Source organism: Notamacropus eugenii, chromosome 1 (assembly GCF_028372415.1).
Source record: "Notamacropus eugenii isolate mMacEug1 chromosome 1, mMacEug1.pri_v2, whole genome shotgun sequence".
Classification (NCBI taxonomy): Eukaryota; Metazoa; Chordata; class Mammalia; order Diprotodontia; family Macropodidae; genus Notamacropus; species Notamacropus eugenii.
In genome coordinates this window covers 404,948,114-404,966,488 of record NC_092872.1, presented here as the reverse complement: position 1 = coordinate 404,966,488, position 18,375 = coordinate 404,948,114, and the positions used below count along the sequence as shown (strand labels likewise).

Here is an 18,375-nt window from a genome sequence, read left to right as displayed (position 1 = left end):
TGTGCTAGAGAGAATGTATTGTCTTTGGGTGAAAGTCATGTTTCTACAAGGGGCAGAAAGCAGAAAAGATTGTCAAAGAGATGTAGAATGAAGAATTTTTTTTAACCCAGTGGAGGTTTTGAGAAGACTAGGATTGGGATGAGTATATGATATAAATAGCAGGTAAAAGGGACTTTTGCTTTGGCAGATGGCAATATTAGAGGTGGAAAAAGGAATCTGATATATGACAAATTCCTATCAAATCTAAATCAGCAGCAAAATTCTAATTAGAAATTTGGTTTGGGGTAGAGCCAAGATGGCAGAGTAGAAAGACACATATACTCTAGTGCTTCCCCCACAGCCCAGAAAATATCTGTAAAAGTGACTCTCAACAAAGTCGAGAGCAGCAGAAGCCACAGAACAATAGAGCAAAAGAGATTTCCAGCCAAAGGTAACCCAGAAGGCTAACAGGAAAGGTCTATCTCATGAGATGCTGAGCGGGGCAGAGCCCATCCCTGGCCACACCACACTGGGAGGGACAGGACCTGAACAGACCTCCAGGCAGAGTTCCTAGCAGGGAATGTAGCAGATACCTCAACCCATAAGCGACAAAGGAAGATCCAACGGTCAGTGAGGGAGGGCTTTCCCAGCTGGGCGATGGCGGGGGGTGGTTTCTCCAGCGATAGCCCGAAGCGATGATAGAGGCAGTGACTGTGGCCAGGAAGCAACCTGGATCCATTGTTCAGGCAGCTCAGCTTAAAGCCTCTGGCAGAAGGGAGCAGCTGACCTAAACTCCAGCCCTCAGTCACTGCCCTGCCCCCATCCAAAGCCCAGGGGAACTGAGTGGCAGAGTCTAATTTCTTGACAAAAGATTCAGAAGTCAAGTAACTGGCTGGGAAAATGCCCAAAAGAGGGAAAAAAATAAGACCATAGAAGGTTACTTTCTTGGTGAACAGGTGTCTCCTCCCATCCCTTTTGGATGAGGAAGAACAAGGCTTACTGTCACAGGAAGTTAAGACCCCTGCCTCCAGGGCCTCCAAAGTGAACTCAAACTGGACTCAGGCAATAGAAGACCTTGAAAAGGGAGTTAGAAGCTTGCTAAAAGAAAACCCAAAAAATGCTGAGGAAAATAACACCTTTAAAAAGAGGCTAATCAATTGGAAAAAGAGGTCCAAAAAGCCAACAAGGAGACATTAAAAAGCAGAATTAGCCCAAAGAAAGAGAAGGTTCAAAAGCTCACTGAACAAAATAGTTCTCTGAAAGACAGAATTGAGTTCAGGGAAACAAATGACTATGACATAAACCAAGCAGTTAGAAAACAAAACCAAAAGTTTGAAAAAATAGAATATAATGTGAAACATCTCACTGGAAAAACAACCGACCTGGAAAATAGATCCAGGAAAGATAATTTAAAAATTATGGGACTACCTGAAAGCCATGATCAAAAAAAAAGAGCCTAGACATCATCTTCCATGAAATTATCAAGGAAAACTGTCCTGATATTCTAGAACCACAGGGCAAAATAAATATTGAAAGAATTCACCAATCACTTCCTGAAAGAGACCTGAAAAGAGAAACTCCTAGGAATATTGTGGCCAAATTTCAGAGTTCCAAGGTCAAGAAGAAAATACTTCCAGCAGCCAGAAAGAAACAATTCGAGTATTGTGGAAATACAATCAGGATAACACAGGATCTGGCAGTTTCAACATTAAAGAATTGAAGGACTTGGAATAGGATATTCCAGAAGTCAAAGGAACTGGGATTAAAACCAAGAATCACCTACCCAGCAAAACTGAGTATAATACTTCAAGGGAATAAATGGTCATTCAATGATATAGAGGACTTTCAAGCATTCATGTTGAAAAGACCAGAACTGTATAGAAAATTTGACTTTCAAACACAAGAATCAAGAGAAGCTTGAAAAGGTAAACAGGAAAGAGAAATCATAAAATACTTTCTAAAGCTGAACTGTTTACATTCCTACATGGAATGAAAATATTTATAACTCTTGAGACTTTTCTCAGTATTTGGGTAGGTGTAGGTATTGTACATACACACACATACACAGAGAGAAAGTACAGGCTGTGTTGAATCAGAAAAGATGATGAAAAAATATATAAAATAAAAATTAAGTGGTGAGGGAGGAAAATACTGAGAGGAGAAAGGGAGAAATGGAATGGGGCAGGCTATAACTCATAAAAGAGAAAAAGAAAAATCTTGTTCAATAGAGGAGAAAAAGAAAAAGGGGAGAGGGGAAAAGCAAAGCTACTCTCTCCACATTTGGTTTAAGGAGGGAATAACATGCTCACTAAATTTGGTATGAAAATCTATCTTATACTACAGGAAAGTAGGGGAGGAGGTGACAAGTGGGGTGAGGGGAATGATAGAAGGAAAGGCAAATGGGAAAAGGGACTAACTAGAAATAAACACTTTTGGGAAGGGACAAGGTCAAATGAGGAAATAAAAAAAATAAGGGGAGAGAGAGTAGGATAGAGGGCAATATAATTAGTATTACACAACATGATTATTGTGGAAGTCTTTTGTAAAATGACACATATATAGCCTGTATTGAATTGCTTGCCATCTCAGTTAGGATGGGGAGGGAGGGAAAGAAGGTGGAATTCAAAGTATTAGAAACAAATGTTGAGAATTATTATTGTATATAACCTGGAAATAAGAAACACAGGTAATGGGGTATAGAAATTTATCTTGCCCTACAGGAAAAGAGAGAAGATGGGGACAAGGGAAGGGTGGGGTGTGATAGAAGAGAGGGCTCATTGAGGGAAGGGGTAATCAGAATGCAAGGTATTAGGGGGTAGGGAGAGGGGAGAGATGGGGAGAAAAATTGAACATGTTACAAAGTGATGCAAAAGCAATTAGTATTAAAACAACTGACTGAATTAATTACTGAGACTAAATCAAAGACATATTTAGTTTAGGGAAATGAATTTTAATCTAAGTCTCCTACAAGCAAGTAACTTCGGGTAAAATTTGGCACTGATGGAAAAGTTAAGGTTTTAATGGTAAATTTGATTTTATGTTTGTTATTTAAGCAGGAACTAGAACAGGTACAGAAAGGCATGTAAACCACTTAAGACTTGCCTCAAAAGATGTTCCTTAGCCAATGTGAAATTATAGTCATATCTGAAACCTGGTTATTGGAACTTGTCATTTTAAGAAGCTATGGGACTATTAAGTGACTGAGTTTAACTCCAGGTATAGATAGCAAGAAAGGCGATCTGAGCCTCCAATCCATGATGCCAGTAAGCCTGTGAGATGCTGGTATGAACTGAAAAAGGTGATCTCATGGGAAGGGTGGGAGAGTGGCTGTTCAGCCTGGCCTGAGTTAGGATTCTCCTGACTCAATTTCTCTACTGACACCTGGCAGACTCTAAGCCTCACTGAATGCAAGTTGACAATCTACTTCTGCCTGGAACTGACATGAAGATGGGGAGATAGTGTTTCCCTGAAATGTCCCTACTCTTAGTGGCAATTTCCTATAGTCAAAAGGTTTGTAAGCTTAATACCAGATCTATTAAATTACAGATTGTTGGTAGGTGAACATCCGAGGTCAAGTCTAAAATTAAGCTATTAGGCTTAGGACTTTAGACCAACAACAATAAGTTAGGGTCCTTTAATTCTTAGTAATACTGTGGAGAAAATTAGGTCAAGGGCTTGTGAAGTTAGCATACATAATTATTATTTGTGTCTCAGTTGGTTAATGTTAAAAAAAAAAAATCCGTTTGTGGTCTATATTGTAAATGCTTTAAAAGAAATATCACCTGACCAAAAGTTGGAATTGTGTTATGTGATATGAACTGTGTTAAAAATTAAAATTAAAAATTAAAAAAAAAGAAATTTGGTTTGAAGGTGATTCTGCTAATGGTATCTCCCAGGTAGAATGGTCTTAATGGACTGGAGTGGGGGAACAGAAGAATTATTCCTGGTAGGGAATAATGGTAGGGAAAGTTCAGGTGGTAAAGAAGTATGCAGTTGCTATTTGAACTTGAATTCATTTGAATGAATGACAGCAGTCAAATGCCTATCTCCTGTATCAAAATGAGGAACCATGACCAAGCTGATCTGGGTTTGACAGCAAGTTTGATAAAGAGCCCTTTCTTAGAGCAGCAAGTATATTAAATAGGAATATAGGTTTACTAATGACACTACTCTTATCGTTCATTCCTCAGATTGTTATTATTCTACGTATAATGGCAAATTCTCTGCTGTGGATTCTGTTTTGGATTTCAATATTGTGGACTCAGAACAAAGTTAAATGTAGAGAAAGAACAATCCTGATACACTCCTGTGTGTTAATATTTAATCTCATTTAAAATTTAGATCTCAGAGATCTGTACTCAAGTATCTGTGTAAAACTGCTAACCAACGCATGAAATGAGCTACAATTTCCCCTATCATTTGACTACTGTGGTTCAATTCTTTCAATAAGTAAAAGAAAATCATAGCAATTAAGGTGATTAAAACAAGTCAGGCAGCATATAGGAGATTATTTTTTATGTTGATGAAATAGAATTGTTCTAAAGCATGCGTGATTGTTCCGCAGTGTACTCAACTGAACACTATGTTCTGGCTTACACCTCCTACTTTCCAAATTTGGTCTCTTAAAATAATTATTTTAAAAAAAAAAAACCAAACACATAGGAAAGTTGCTATATGTGTTTAAGTGCTCAACAAGTATGCAGGAGGAATCTTTCCTTGTTGATAATAGACAATTTGGACCACAGTCCAAATGACAATTTATGTCATTTGTCCTATGTTAAAATGCTTAGCATAGTACTTGACACATAGCAGGTGCTTAATAAATGCTTACTGAGCATTAAAAGGCTGAGAGTCATTCTTTGATCCTGTATTATAACCTTTAAAATCCAATAGCTAGTAGCAGTTTGGCAAAATCCAACAACACACGTTACAGCAATATTTCTTGTTCACTATACTGGGAAACAATACTGATATTGAAAGTGATCAAGACCCTAGTGTGATTGATTGTGTCCTCCTGTACCCTCAATCTCTAGGATGAGGTCTTCTAATAACCAAAGACTGTGTTGTAAAATGGTCCTCAAAATAAGTGACTAGTAAGTTTGTGTTTAAGTCAGATAATGGTAACAACTCCTTAAAAAAAAATAGACAAACACACATAGGAACTATATAAATACAACCACAAAATGTTCTTCACAGAAACAGAAAGAAACCTAAATAATTGGAGGGATATCAATTGTTCATGGATGGATCACAACAATATGATAAAAAATGATCTTATTCCCTAAATTAATTTAACAGATTTGGTTTTGATCTGGTGATCAAAATACCAAAAGATTACTAGTGCTAGAAAAAAATGTCAAAAATAGAGCAAAGACAAAATTCAACTGAAATGGCAAAAGGTCAAGAATCCTTAGAGTAATAATGAAAAAAAGTGAGGTTGTAGGTTAGATATATCTATAGAAAGGTATAAAAAATTAGACTCACTGTATATTTTCCCAAGGGTCACTCCTAGAATTTGCTTTTTAAAATATATTTATATTATCAGCTTCGGAGGTGGTTCTGGCTTTGGAACAAATATTTGGTTAAGTATCTTTACTAATAACAGGTTTCTGTTTTTTTTTATTTTATATAAATAGTATGAAAATAAAAATACATTATTTCTTAAAAAGTGAGAAGGAAAAGAACCTAGCAATACTTAATCTCAAACAATATACTACAAAGCAATAAACATTAAAACTGGTTCTGGGAAAAAATATTAGAAAAATTAGATAAGAAGAACACATTAGGTTCACAACTCAAAAACAAACTAATATAGTAGTATAGTGTTGGTAAGATCCAGATTCCAACTACTGCAATAAAGACTCGTTCAAAAATGAGTGCTCAGCACTCAGAGAGAGAAATATGGAAGTCATTCGCAGAGTGTAGCAGATCGTGTTTGTGTGTGTTTGTGTTTTTGTGTATCATGTTTTGATTTGTTATATGATTTCTTCCATTTATTTTAGTCCGACTACATAGCATGACTATAGTGAAAATGTACTCAATAGGAAAGTATACGTAGAACCTATAAGAATTGTATGCAGTCGTGGGGAGGGAGGGGGGTAGTGGGGGTAGGTGTGGGGGGGATAAAATCTCAATTGTATGGCAGTGATTGTTAAACATTAAAAAATAATAATAATAAAAAAAGAAAAATAAAGAAATAAGCCAAGATTTTTTGAATTACTAAAAAAGGGAAACACATAAAGAAATGGAGAGAGACAGAGAGAGAGAGAATGGAAGGAAGAAAGAAATTATATAAGCCTTTGGAGACTAAAACGCTTACGTTTATGAATTTTTGTGACGTTCCTCTCTCTTGATTCTCCTCCTACTTCTTTGTGCATTGGTGAGAGGATGTTTGGAGTTTATATGTGCATTGTGATATATAATATATTAGTATTTAAAATCTCATTGTTTCCTTGCTGTATTGTAAATGGTTATGTTTAAGATCTAAACATGTTCTTATTATGAATTACTGGTTGTACATATGAATAAATGCACTGATGGGGAAAAAAAAAATGAGTGCTCAGAAAACTGGAAAGCAGTCTTGCAGAAATTAGGTTAAGACAAATACCTCACATCATATACCACAATAAGCACCAGACTGATAGAGTACATAAACATAAAAGCAACGAATATTCTTTCCTAAAAGAATAGGGAAGAATATTCGTTTCACAATTATAGATAGGAGAAAAGTACTTGACCAAACAAGGTAGTTTTAAATTTTATCTCAGGAGATAAAAGGTATACTTTTGATTAAAATAGAAAAGCTCCTGTACAAACAAAATCAATGCAGTTGAAATTAGAAAGGAAACATAGTTGGGGAAAAAAAATCTATGGGCAAAGTTTCTCTCATAAAGGTCTGATACTCAAGATAGTCAAATAAAGGATTCAAATATAATATAAGAGCCATTCCCCAAGAGGCAAATGGTCAAAGAATATGAAAGGGCAATTCTAAAGGGAAGAAATCCAACCAAAGAACAAAAAGATGTTCCATTTCACTGACAACACATAATGAAAATTAAAACAACTCTGGTTCTATCTCTCACTCATCAAATCAACAAATATGACCAAAAAAAAAAAAAAGGAAAATGACAATTTTTGGAGGGGAAAATTTCAAAGCTAAAAGGGACATAAGAGATGAAATAGTCCAAACAAATTTATATGTGAAAAAACTAAGTAGTAAAATAACTTGCCCATGGTTAAACCAATAATTGGTGGCAGAATGATGACTAAAACTCAGAACTCACAACTCTCAGGTTCTTTCCACCATACCATGTATAAATTACAGAAACTTGGTTGGCGGTGACTGGCTCTAAATATCCACTGAGCACAGCAGTGGAAAATGAAAAATCTGGAAAAAGTTATCTCACAAAATTCTACCAGGCACATTTAAGGCTTAGCTACAAAAGAAAATTGCTAAGATATTTTTTTTTTGCTCTGCCTAGATCGATGACTAATCTCATCTACAAATAAAGAGAGTGGCTGAAAAAAGGTAAAGGATTCTTCTTTTTCTTCACATAAATTCAAATTATTTTCCTTCTTCCTGTGTGAATAAAGTTCTCATCTTCTGACACATTCAACTTGGTAAACTTTACTTATACGTTTAATCAATTACATGATTCAATTTCCATACTTCTATATGTTCCACAAGCTTTTCCCTCTCAAATGCCAAAATAATTTCCAAGAAGCACCCAGAGTAAAGTGATCTTCAAAGAACTTCTGGATGAAGCTTAATTTAAGAGTCTTTAGTCTTCTTAATTTAAGAGTCTTAAGAATCCTATAGTCATTGCTTGACTGGAATGTCCCTAAACTCTACATACTTTCTAAGTAGCGTAGTGTACATTAACAATGATCAAAAGGTTCCTCCCCTACATGGTACTGAACACAATGCTAATTAATTTAATTATGTTCATCAATGTGTCACTAATGAATACTATATGGTACTAATGAACTAGTGAGTGCTGTTCCCTAAAGCATGCCCAGATGGACTAACTATTGAATTATCCTGAATAATATCAAGGTTTTGTAAATTCACTGATACTGAAGAAAATCCTTTAGCGATTCACTTCCAAATCTGTTTGGTTAATTCAGATCAGTTTTAAATTGGGGCACATCTGTACACGTTCAAATGGCCTTCAAAAGCTATCCCTAATCATGGATCCCGCAATACTCGTGTGAAAGGCCCCATTTATACTTACCTAGATGACAAAGAATCATACAAATCATCCTCTTCCTCAAGGCCACCGAAACTTAAGATACCAGATGGTTTCATTTTTTAACTGTGGTCCAAAGAGAGGGTTGAGCTGGGCCAGAATAGCAATCAGCCAACTACAAAATGGTGGGTAAGGGTGGGTAGGAAAGGGTATTGGGAGGAGGCAGGAAAAATTAAAATTATATTAGAACATGACCATTTGCAGGTAGAAGACTAGATAACAAACACATCTCTTAATACCACACAAGGGCAAATAAATCATTTCTCTCACAAATCATCAATAGCCTTCAAGCCAAACTTCATCCAGAACACTACAGTGAAGAGCATACTTTCCAATTATGGTAAAAAGGATTTTTTTTTCCCTGCCGTGTTAAGGATTTTTGGCATTTGACAATTTCATATGGTACCTCTTCATTTGGGAGCAAACGTTTCAACTTTTTCCTTTAAAAATTTCCTCTAAAAATCTTATACCCTCCCACAAATATTATGTACTCCCTGAAGTCTTCTTCAGACAAAATGGCCCAGGTTCTTCAGTTGATCTTTACCTGTTTACATTTTTTCTCTACATGTTTTTCAGTCTGTCAATGTCCTTCCTAAAATGTGAAGATTGGAGAATACAGTTCTCCAAATGTGGTCTAACCAGGGTTGAGCACTGCAGAAAAATAACCTCAGTTACTTAGGAAGTTAAGGCTCTAATGCAGCCTATGAGTCCATTTGCTTGATGGACTATTGGGCTTGCGGATCACCAAAAACCTAGGATCTTTTTAGGTGAGCATGCTTCCCTTATTTTACACTTCAAAAAAAAAAAAATTTCACAAACATAATGTTCATTCTTTTTAATTTTCATTTTTATTAGATTTTGTTCAATGTTTTAGCCAGCTGAGATTGTTTTAGATCCTGACTATGCTAATGTTAACTAGAATCTAAATTATCCCTACCAGCTTTGTATCATCTGCAGATTTGATAAGCATGTCAAGTCTTCATCAACATTGCTGATAACAAACTTAACAATACAGGGTCAAGAACAGATCCCTGAGGCATTCCATTAGAAGTTTTGTTTTTTATTTCGACCTCATCCACCCAACCAATCCTTGGTTTCTGTCATCCATTCAGATCCCAATACTCCAATGGTACTATCACCTAGTTAGCATGTTTGTCTTGTCCACAGGATAGAAGAGAGACCTTGTTAGATGCTTTGATGAACTCTGGTTAAATTATACCAATATTCCAACTGGCCAGTCTCAAAGAAAGAACTCAGCTCAATTCTGGCATGACATGTGCTTGGAGAAGCCATACTGAGTTCTAGCGAACACTGCTTTCTTTTCTACACGTTCACAAAATGTCCCTTCAAAAACAGATGCTAAATTTTGTCAGGAATTGAAGTCAGGATTACTGGCCTATATAGTTTATAGATGCTATTGTTCTCCCCTTTTTTGGAAAATATGGGCAACCCTCTTTTTATCCTCTGTAGCTCTTTTCTCATTCTTCATAATCTTTCATCATCTGCCAACTGACAGTGGCACAGAAATCACATTGACTAACTCTTTCAGCACACCATGGGATATAAATCTTGTGACTTGTGACTTCTTAAGCACAGTTAGTGCAGTCTTATCTCCAACTTTACTTTAACTCACTCTCTCAGTCATTCTTGCTCTGTCTTTTCTAATCCAAATATTAATCACTTTAGTAACAGAAGTAAAACAAAAGGTTCATGGTTCTGCCTTGCCTCTTTTTCTTTATCATAAAGACACCTACCCTGAGTAATTGTCATATTTCTTCTCTGATTCTTCTCCTTCCCAAAATTTTGCTAAAGAAAAAAAAAACCCCAACAACTCAGTTTGGGTAGAAACCAGGGTACATAAAATAGCTGTGTTGACTTCTTCCAAACTGTTATATAACATTCAATTCCTGAGGAAGGGGAAAATTTTCTAGACAAGGCCAAACCCCAAAAGCAGTTGTCTGGTTAGGCTTCTTTTATTGCAATTTGCTATCATTTTGGACAAATGATATTATGCATATAAAGAGATTTGAAGAAGTACTATATAAATGTTACCTATTATTTTCATATAACTTTTCTGATGATGGTATCATAATATTATCAGTATAAAAATAAAAATCCTAAATCCAAGGATCAACAAATTACTAAACAGTCTATCCGACACATCAGAAACCAATGCCCAGAGACAGAAACAAAACTAAATAATTCCACCCCCACCACACCCCCAAATACACGTACAAAGAATAAGGTTTTGTGGCAAGAAATAAGGCACCTGAGGAAATCATTCCAAAACAGCTATCTTATGCTGACTCATTTTTTTCAAACACTATGTTGATGAGATGGATCTGGCTTTCTGATTGACGTATTAAAATATCAGATATGTAGCTAAATTTTTAGCATCTACTGAATGCTGAGAGAGAGAAAAAGAGAGAGAGAGAGAGAAAGAGAGAGAGAAAGAGAGAGAGAGAGAGAGGTCTGTGTATTAGAAAAAGCTTTTTACTTAAGCTATCACTAACATGTTGCAGAGCTAAGAGGCATGGAAAATTCCACACAAATCAGGGATTCCCCAACCACAGGCAGAGTGAGTCCAAAATGGCTGCATCCACTTTTAGAAGAAATAATGTTTACTACAAGGAGAGAAAAATATACTATTTAGCAATTTGAAAGCAAATATTTATTAGACTCACACCAAGTCCCCAGCTTCCCCCTCCCCCAGTAGGAATGAGAACTAAAAATATTTCAGTTCTGATCGTTCTATTAAGATATTCGCAAGCTGAAATGATCCAGTTTACCACAGGAGAATGTACCAAAGAAAAAACAGCTTATGTATATGTTCACAAGTCTTATGTAAGGAGTTAGATGTATGTCAATATCCAAAAAGATAAGATATAGATTTAGAGCTGAAAGGGACCTCAGAGGTCATTTATCTCATTTTACGAAGACACTGAAGCCCAGGAAGGTTAAAAGACTTGTCCAACATCATGCAGGTAGCAAACAGCAAAGCTGGGATTTCAACCAGGGTGCTCTGGCTCTAAGTCCTATGCTCTTTCCACTGAACCGTGATGCCTCTCATAAAGACATTTTATTGATTCTTGGGTCCCTGCTGACAGACAAAACCCACCAATTACACACATATTTTTAAAAGCCTCTATTCTAAGCAAAATATTTACTTTAAAAAATTCAAGTAAATGCCTCAAGATACATTCCAGGCAAGTTCATTAAAAATTTCCAACCAGCTGAGCCCTATGTCTACCCTTCTGATTTGAGCCTGACTCAAAATTTCACTTTGAAGCTGATAAACACACAGAAGAACTGAAAGGAAAAAAATTCCACTTTGAATTGATGGAAGTGGGTGGAGGAGGAGAGATCATATTCCAGTAGTGAATCTATTACTTCATGTGTACGAAAAGAACTAAATGTACCCTTAACATTTGGCCAAATCATTCCACATGTCTCTATAACCTGAACTCCAGCCCAGTTACTGAGTATCTGAGCTTATTTCAACCACCAAGGCAGCCCTGGAGTCAAAAGAAGTTGACTTGGGCTCAAGAATACTCACAGGAAACCTACATTAGCCAGAAAAGATCCTTAACATTCTGTTGTAGAGAATTACAGTGTTGTTTCATGTGAAGAGATTTTTACTTTCTTCCCCATCTTCCTTTATCGTTTTCTCCTAAGTTCCCAAGTGGGAACACAGGAAAGAAGGGTGGGCACAATTCTAAGCGCTAAATATAGTAACAAATTTCTACACACTAACTAGAAAAGTAGGCCCAAGTCTGACTTCCCCAGTAGGGGTTAGTCTTTTCTCCAACCCTGACCCAAGCAGTGGTGACTTCTACAGAGTAGGAATGGTTCCCATAGACACAGTAGAACTCTTTATATCACAGTTCTTCCATTATCTCACTGGAGGAAAGATCCAAATTCTCTGGTTCCCAGGACAGTGTGCTTTCTTCTAATAGCTACTAAAAATGTATTCCAGTCAAAGAGGAAATTTTGAAGCACTCACTCAGGTTTTATCACTTGCTTATTCTCTTCAAAATCCTCCAACAGTCTTTTCTTTTCATCCAACTTGGTAGTACAGTTTGTCAAAGGTGACCTCCAAACAAACCACAACAGATTCATAGGTATCTCTGATCTATTTTGCAAAGAAATAACTGCGTGAAATTATTATGGAATTTAAGAGGCTAACTGGAATGCTGGAACAAGCATTGCATTTGGAATCAGAAGTCATGACCTCACACGCTACTTACATAACTTAGGGAAGTTCAATTTGCTTCTCTGGGCCTCAGCTTCCTCATCTCTAAATTAAAGGGGTTGGAATAAATGATCTCCAGGATCTCTTGTGGCTCTAAATCCTATGATACTTTTATTTCCACTGTGATTACCCATTTTAACATGATGTACAAGTCTCTATTATCCATAAACCTTTGCAAACTAATATCTGATAACATCAATTATACTGAAGGATGTGAGTGAGAGGGTGTTTAGAAAAGAAAAAAGGGAAGGTTCTGAATGTGTAGAGAATAAATAAAGGACTGAAAAATATCATGATTTCATAGGCAGCAATAAAATTATATGCATCTCTGCTAGGTGTTCAACATCAACTTTGAGGCTTAAATATTTATCACCTGCCTTCATACATACAATAATAAAACCTTGACTGATCCCCTGCTAGGCAAAAATTCTCTTGGTATTTTTATTTGTAATTCTCTTAAGCTGGATTTTTTATTTTTGTCATAATTATTTGTGTGTGTGTGTGTGCATCTTACCTCTCCCACTAGATCATAAAATGAAAAGGAGAACTGAGGTAAGAGAGAGCTATGGCAAAGGGATGTCTAGAGCTTTTCACCCACAAAGGCTCAAAAATAGAGACCCAGTTTTAGTTCTCTCTGTATCGTTCTCCACAGGGCTTAGGAATGCTTGACTCAAGACATGCAATGCACCCTCTCTTGCAAACAGCAGGTACTCAAAAAAAATTTTTTCTAAATGAATACAAACTGCACGGAGTTTAAAGAGGCATGCCAAACTTGGATTTAAATTCAGAATGAGGTTTAAAACAATTTTTGATCACTTGAGTTTTTAAAATATTTCAATCCCTAGGGAAAAGAAAGTGGCAACTTGAATTTAGAGTTAGGTATGAAAACTGAGTTCTTAAACACAATTTGGGATACTTAGTAATTGTTTAAAATTCCACACGCGGAAAATCCAACATGGAAAATAATACAAGATGTAAACTGAATATTTTCATGAAGTTGATTTTCAGAAATTATTGCTTAGAGTCTTTGTTTAGTCTGTCTTTCAAAGAACATCTAATCTAAAAGACAGACTAAATTATCCTTACATCGTTGTATTATTATTTATAAGCAAACAGAATCATTTACCCTAGACAGACTTCAAAATCTATTTCAGTTCTCTGGAATGAAGAAAAGCTTGCAAGACGAGTCCTCATTTATAATTTTACTAGAATCCAAAGGATGAGATAGGGGATATCTCAATTTGATAATGCTTTTTCCAGAGAAGAGATTATGATAAGAGAGTATTATTTAAAAGTTATCCATTTCAAAATAATCGTACACTCCTATAATTAGGTATGAATGAAACATCTAAAAGTCATAACAATTCCATGAAATACTATGAAGTTCAGAAAAATCTTCAGAAAAATAATTAAAAACAAGAGGGAAGAAGGGAAAAGCAAAGGCAAAGGAATAGTTGCCTTTAAGAAGCAGAAGTTAATGCTCTTGAGCTCTAAAGGTCTACTCTGGCATAATGGCAAAAACATTTATTTCATTTATTTCACCATTTATTATCTCACACCTAGTCTATTGCAACAGCTTCTTAATAGGAACAGGTCTTCCTGCCTCTAGTTTCTTCTGCCTATAATCTACCTACCAGAATAATCTGTCTACAGGATCATCTCCCAGCTCAAAAATGTTCAATGTTTCCTCAATGCCTATTCAATTTAACACATATTAGATCTCTACAATGTCCAAGGCACTGTAACAGGTACAAAGTTACAAAGAAAAACAAAACTGCCCTTGCCTTCGGGAAGCTAACATATAAAACCTGTGGCTCAGAACAAAAGTTTGGGGTTCATAATAAGCTTAGAGCTGGAAAAGACCTCCTAGACCAGGGGTAGGGACCCTGCAGCCTCAAGGCCACATATGGCCTTCTAGGTCCTTGGGTGCAACTTTTTGACTGAGTCCAAGTTTTTAGAACAAATCCTTTTATCAAGCGGATTTGTTCTGTGAAGTTTGGATGCAAAGGGCCCCAGTTGAGGACCAGGAGGGCCACCTGTGGCCTTGAGGCTGCAAGGGTTCTCACTTCTGTCCTAAACCAGCTAGTCCACCTGCTTCACTTTACAGATAAACAACTGAGGCTCCGAGAGATTAAGTTAAGCAAATTACCCTAGCCACACAGATTAATAGAGTCTGGATTTGAACTTAAGGCTTTTGAATCTAAATCTAACATGACTTCTACTATGCAAGTTCAGTTTGGGGTTTTACATACACACATTCAAATTGCACTCTCTTTATATCACATCATACCTTCCCCTAGGGACTCCTTTCAAAACATTCCTTATCAAGAGAGTATGATGGTCTCAGCCCACCCTGAACATTTAAGCTAACAATTCACTGAAATACAGAAATATAGTATGGGCCCTACTTTACTTCACAGAAAATGAAAAACATGAAGTATTTGCTCCTGAGCTCATAAAAAGTCAAGAAGACAACTCTTTCCCTTTCTGTTAAGTCTCACACAGCTAAAGTGATTGCCCTTAAACAGCACACTTGTCATGTCACTCTCCTACCCAGGGAACTCCAGCACTTCTCTGTTAGCTCTAGGATAAAAAAAGAAACTTCTTTGATTCCGAAAGCTCTTCACAACCTGCTCCCTTCCTACCTCTGTGGTTTTCTAACATGTGACTTCCCTCTATGTATTTTACAGTCCCACCATGCTATGCCCCATGTCTGTCTCCATGCCTCTGGAGTGGCTGTCCCTGTGCCTGAAATACTTTTCCTCAACAGCTCTGGCTCTTGGAATCCCTGATTTCCTTCAAGAATGAGTTCCTGTGCCCCTTTCTGCAGGAGGCTTTTGTTACCCCCCCCCCCCCAGTTACTAGTGCCTTCTACTTTGTTTACTGTGTATCTATTTCATATATGTGTGTGTATGTACCATACATATTTACATACGCATATACTGTCTCCCTGTTATAAATGCTCCTCCAGTGAATAAACAGTTCTGCTTTGGAGTCCGTATTCCCAGCACTTTGGGAATATGGTGACTGACACATAATCAGGGACTAATAAATGAGTCCTAATCAACTGACTGTGGTTGAACCCCTCCTTCCCTACTGTCCCTCCCCACCCCATCCTCCCCCCACCAAAAAAAAGAAAAGCACTGAGGACCCTAACAGAGTTACTCTCCCTTACCCTGGACCTGTTTAGTCCAAAAGGGCAGAGTCTGCGTTTCTTCTTCCATGTTATGGCTCTGGTTCCTACTAGGTCCAGAAATTCCTCCAGTGTTCTGCCAGTGTTTCCCTCTCTGGTATCATGAAGTTGTTGCTTTCCTGGGGCTACTTGATTCAAGCCTTGGGGTGCTAGGGGAGGTTTTCTCTCCAGAGAACTGCATTTGAACACCCACAGTTTCTTTTATTTGTTATCTCTTGACTCAATACACACTGCTCTCTCAGATATGTGTTCATTCTCTCCCATTTAAAGGCCTTATAGAGGTTTGGATATGCTGTTAGCCAGGACTTAAATCAAATACCTCCATTTACCATTAACCAACCAATCAATCATCTTTAATGTGGCATTATGGGGTGTCAATGAATTCACACCAAACATTGACACATCAATGTCTAAGTGTGGTATCAATGGAGAAGTTTATAGCCTACTGTATAGGAAGCCATCATCAAGAAATCCCTCATCTTTAGCCTTGTCAACTTTGATCAGGCTCCTATTGATTATTTACAGGAAAAAAAATATCCAAACTCCATATATGATGACCTTCAAGTCCCTTCCTGAGCTAGCCTTATCTATTCAACTTTTTTTTCAAACTCTCCACCCGGTAAGAACAAGTCTTCTCACTGTCACCCTGTTTATTTTTGATACCCCCTGCCTACACCAACCATACCAGAAGTGTTGGGGCAGTTTCAAGCTTAGTTGATTAAAACTGCCCTAAGACTTTTGGGACACCCTGTATATGCCTATTCATTCTTCTTCTGTGCCCATTTCAAATCTCATCTCAGGACAATTGGACCATTTTTTTTAACTCACATAGCTCTTATTATTGATACTTATCAGTTTGGAACTTAATCATATAACTTTCTGCCTTCATATTGACTGTTCACCTAATCTTTGGTTTCCTTCAAAACTCAGCACTAGTATCACCTTCTACATGAAGCCTTTCTTGTCATGCCAGTTGTTAAGCGTTCTCCTTCCCAAACTTCCCTGCATTCATGCTGCATGTATTCTGTATTAACTTACATTGGTACATGTTGTCTTCTCCATTAGAAGGAAGGCTCCTTGAGGGTAAGAACTGTTTTACTTTTGGCTTTATGTCACCACCTGCTTGGATTTTGTGCCTGGCAAATATATATATATAAAACAGTTGCTAATATTGCTACATAAATATCCGCCGAATGAATTTATTCTTTCAAAACGTGTTTGTTCAGAACCTAACTGCTATGTATACAGCACTGCGGCAGGAACTGAGGACACAAAGATAAAATAACGGTCTTTGCCTTCAAAAAGCTTATGTTTTGCTTGGGGGACACAAGTACAAGATAATTTGATGTGGGAAAGAGCATTAATAACTGACCAGATGAGAAAAGGAATATTGGAGGAAGCTGCCTATGAGTTAAGCCTTGAAGGAAGTCAAGGATTCTAAGAGGTAAAGATGAAGAAGAAGCTAATGACAGGCTAGTGGAAGAATCCACACAAAGGTACAGAAGTGGGAGAGGCCATTTCATGTTTTGGAAACAGCAAGGAGGCTGATTTGGTTACAGAATGGATAGTGTGTAAAAGGTGAGCTAGAAGCAGATTGTGATGGTCTTACATGCCAAAGCTGAAGAGTTGGCATTTTTTCCTAGAGGCAAGGAGGAACCACTGAAGATTAGCTGGGAGGTGACATGACCACCTAGAGTGGTGACCCTATGAATAAAGAAAAGGGGACTGATTCTAGACACTGGAGTCATCTTTGACTTCCTTTTTCACTATCAAATCAGTTACTAAGTACTGAAAACAAAATTTTCCTTAATTTTATTCTCCATTGTCCTCACTTTCACTCAAATTCTTATTATCTATTACCTAAACCAGTGGTCTCTAAAGTTGGGGCCAGGGAGGCTATAACCTAATGGGAGGCGGGCAGGGAGAGGAGGACCTGTGACCTCAAGATCACATGTGACCCTCTAGGTCCTCAAGTACAGCCCTTCGAATCCAAACTTCACAGAATAAATTCCCTTTGTTTTATGAAGTTTGGATTCAGTCATAGGACCTTACTTGAGGGCCTAGAGGGACAAATGTGGCTTCAAGGCCACAGCTTCCTCACCCCAGCCTAACCCTAAGAGATATATCACTAACTAGAAAGGAGTAAAGTGGGTAGGATAATTGTGGGATTTGACTCCAAAACAACTATGCCTACCCTTTTCCTCAATGTACCCTATCTCCACCCTCCATTCTTTTCTTCTTTGTGCATGCTCCTAACTTCCAACCATTCTCAGTGAATATAGGCCCCTCAGGGAGTACCTGTTACTTGTTTCCAGTCCCCAGGGAGGCAGCACCAGTACAAATGGGAATTTTCTTTGGGATTCCATTGGTAAAATCTGTTGTGCCTATCTCCTCTCCCTATGCATACTGACCCCCTGATCTCTGGATTGTTCTGGGTTTAGATGACACTACCTTCTAGGACCTGTCTCTGCCCTCGACGAAGCAGTGAAAGGTTAGTTCCCCTATCTGTTCAGGAAGGAACAGAGTGAGCTGAAGAGGATAAGCAGGCACTGATGGTTTATGACAGAGAGTAGCTGCCCTTACATTTTCATTTCCCTATAATCAACCCCTCTTCCAAATTTACTAATTCTTGCCAAGGTTGTTCCAGTTCACAACCTAGGTCTCATATTTGAATCCTCATTCCCTTGCCTCTCACTCTCCCT

The 18,375-nt window shown here is 37.4% G+C and overlaps 1 protein-coding gene across 1 annotated transcript in view; it reads right to left on the bottom strand.

The window, feature by feature from the left end:
* Window positions 1-18,375, bottom strand: part of ATP6V0E1 (ATPase H+ transporting V0 subunit e1) — a 44,962-nt gene that overhangs the window by 6,087 nt on the left and 20,500 nt on the right. The window contains exon 3 of the mRNA XM_072630984.1: window positions 8,214-8,343. Within this exon, the coding sequence (XP_072487085.1) occupies window positions 8,250-8,343 (94 nt within the window). The 3' untranslated portion in view covers window positions 8,214-8,249. The remainder of the gene's footprint in view (window positions 1-8,213; window positions 8,344-18,375) is intronic.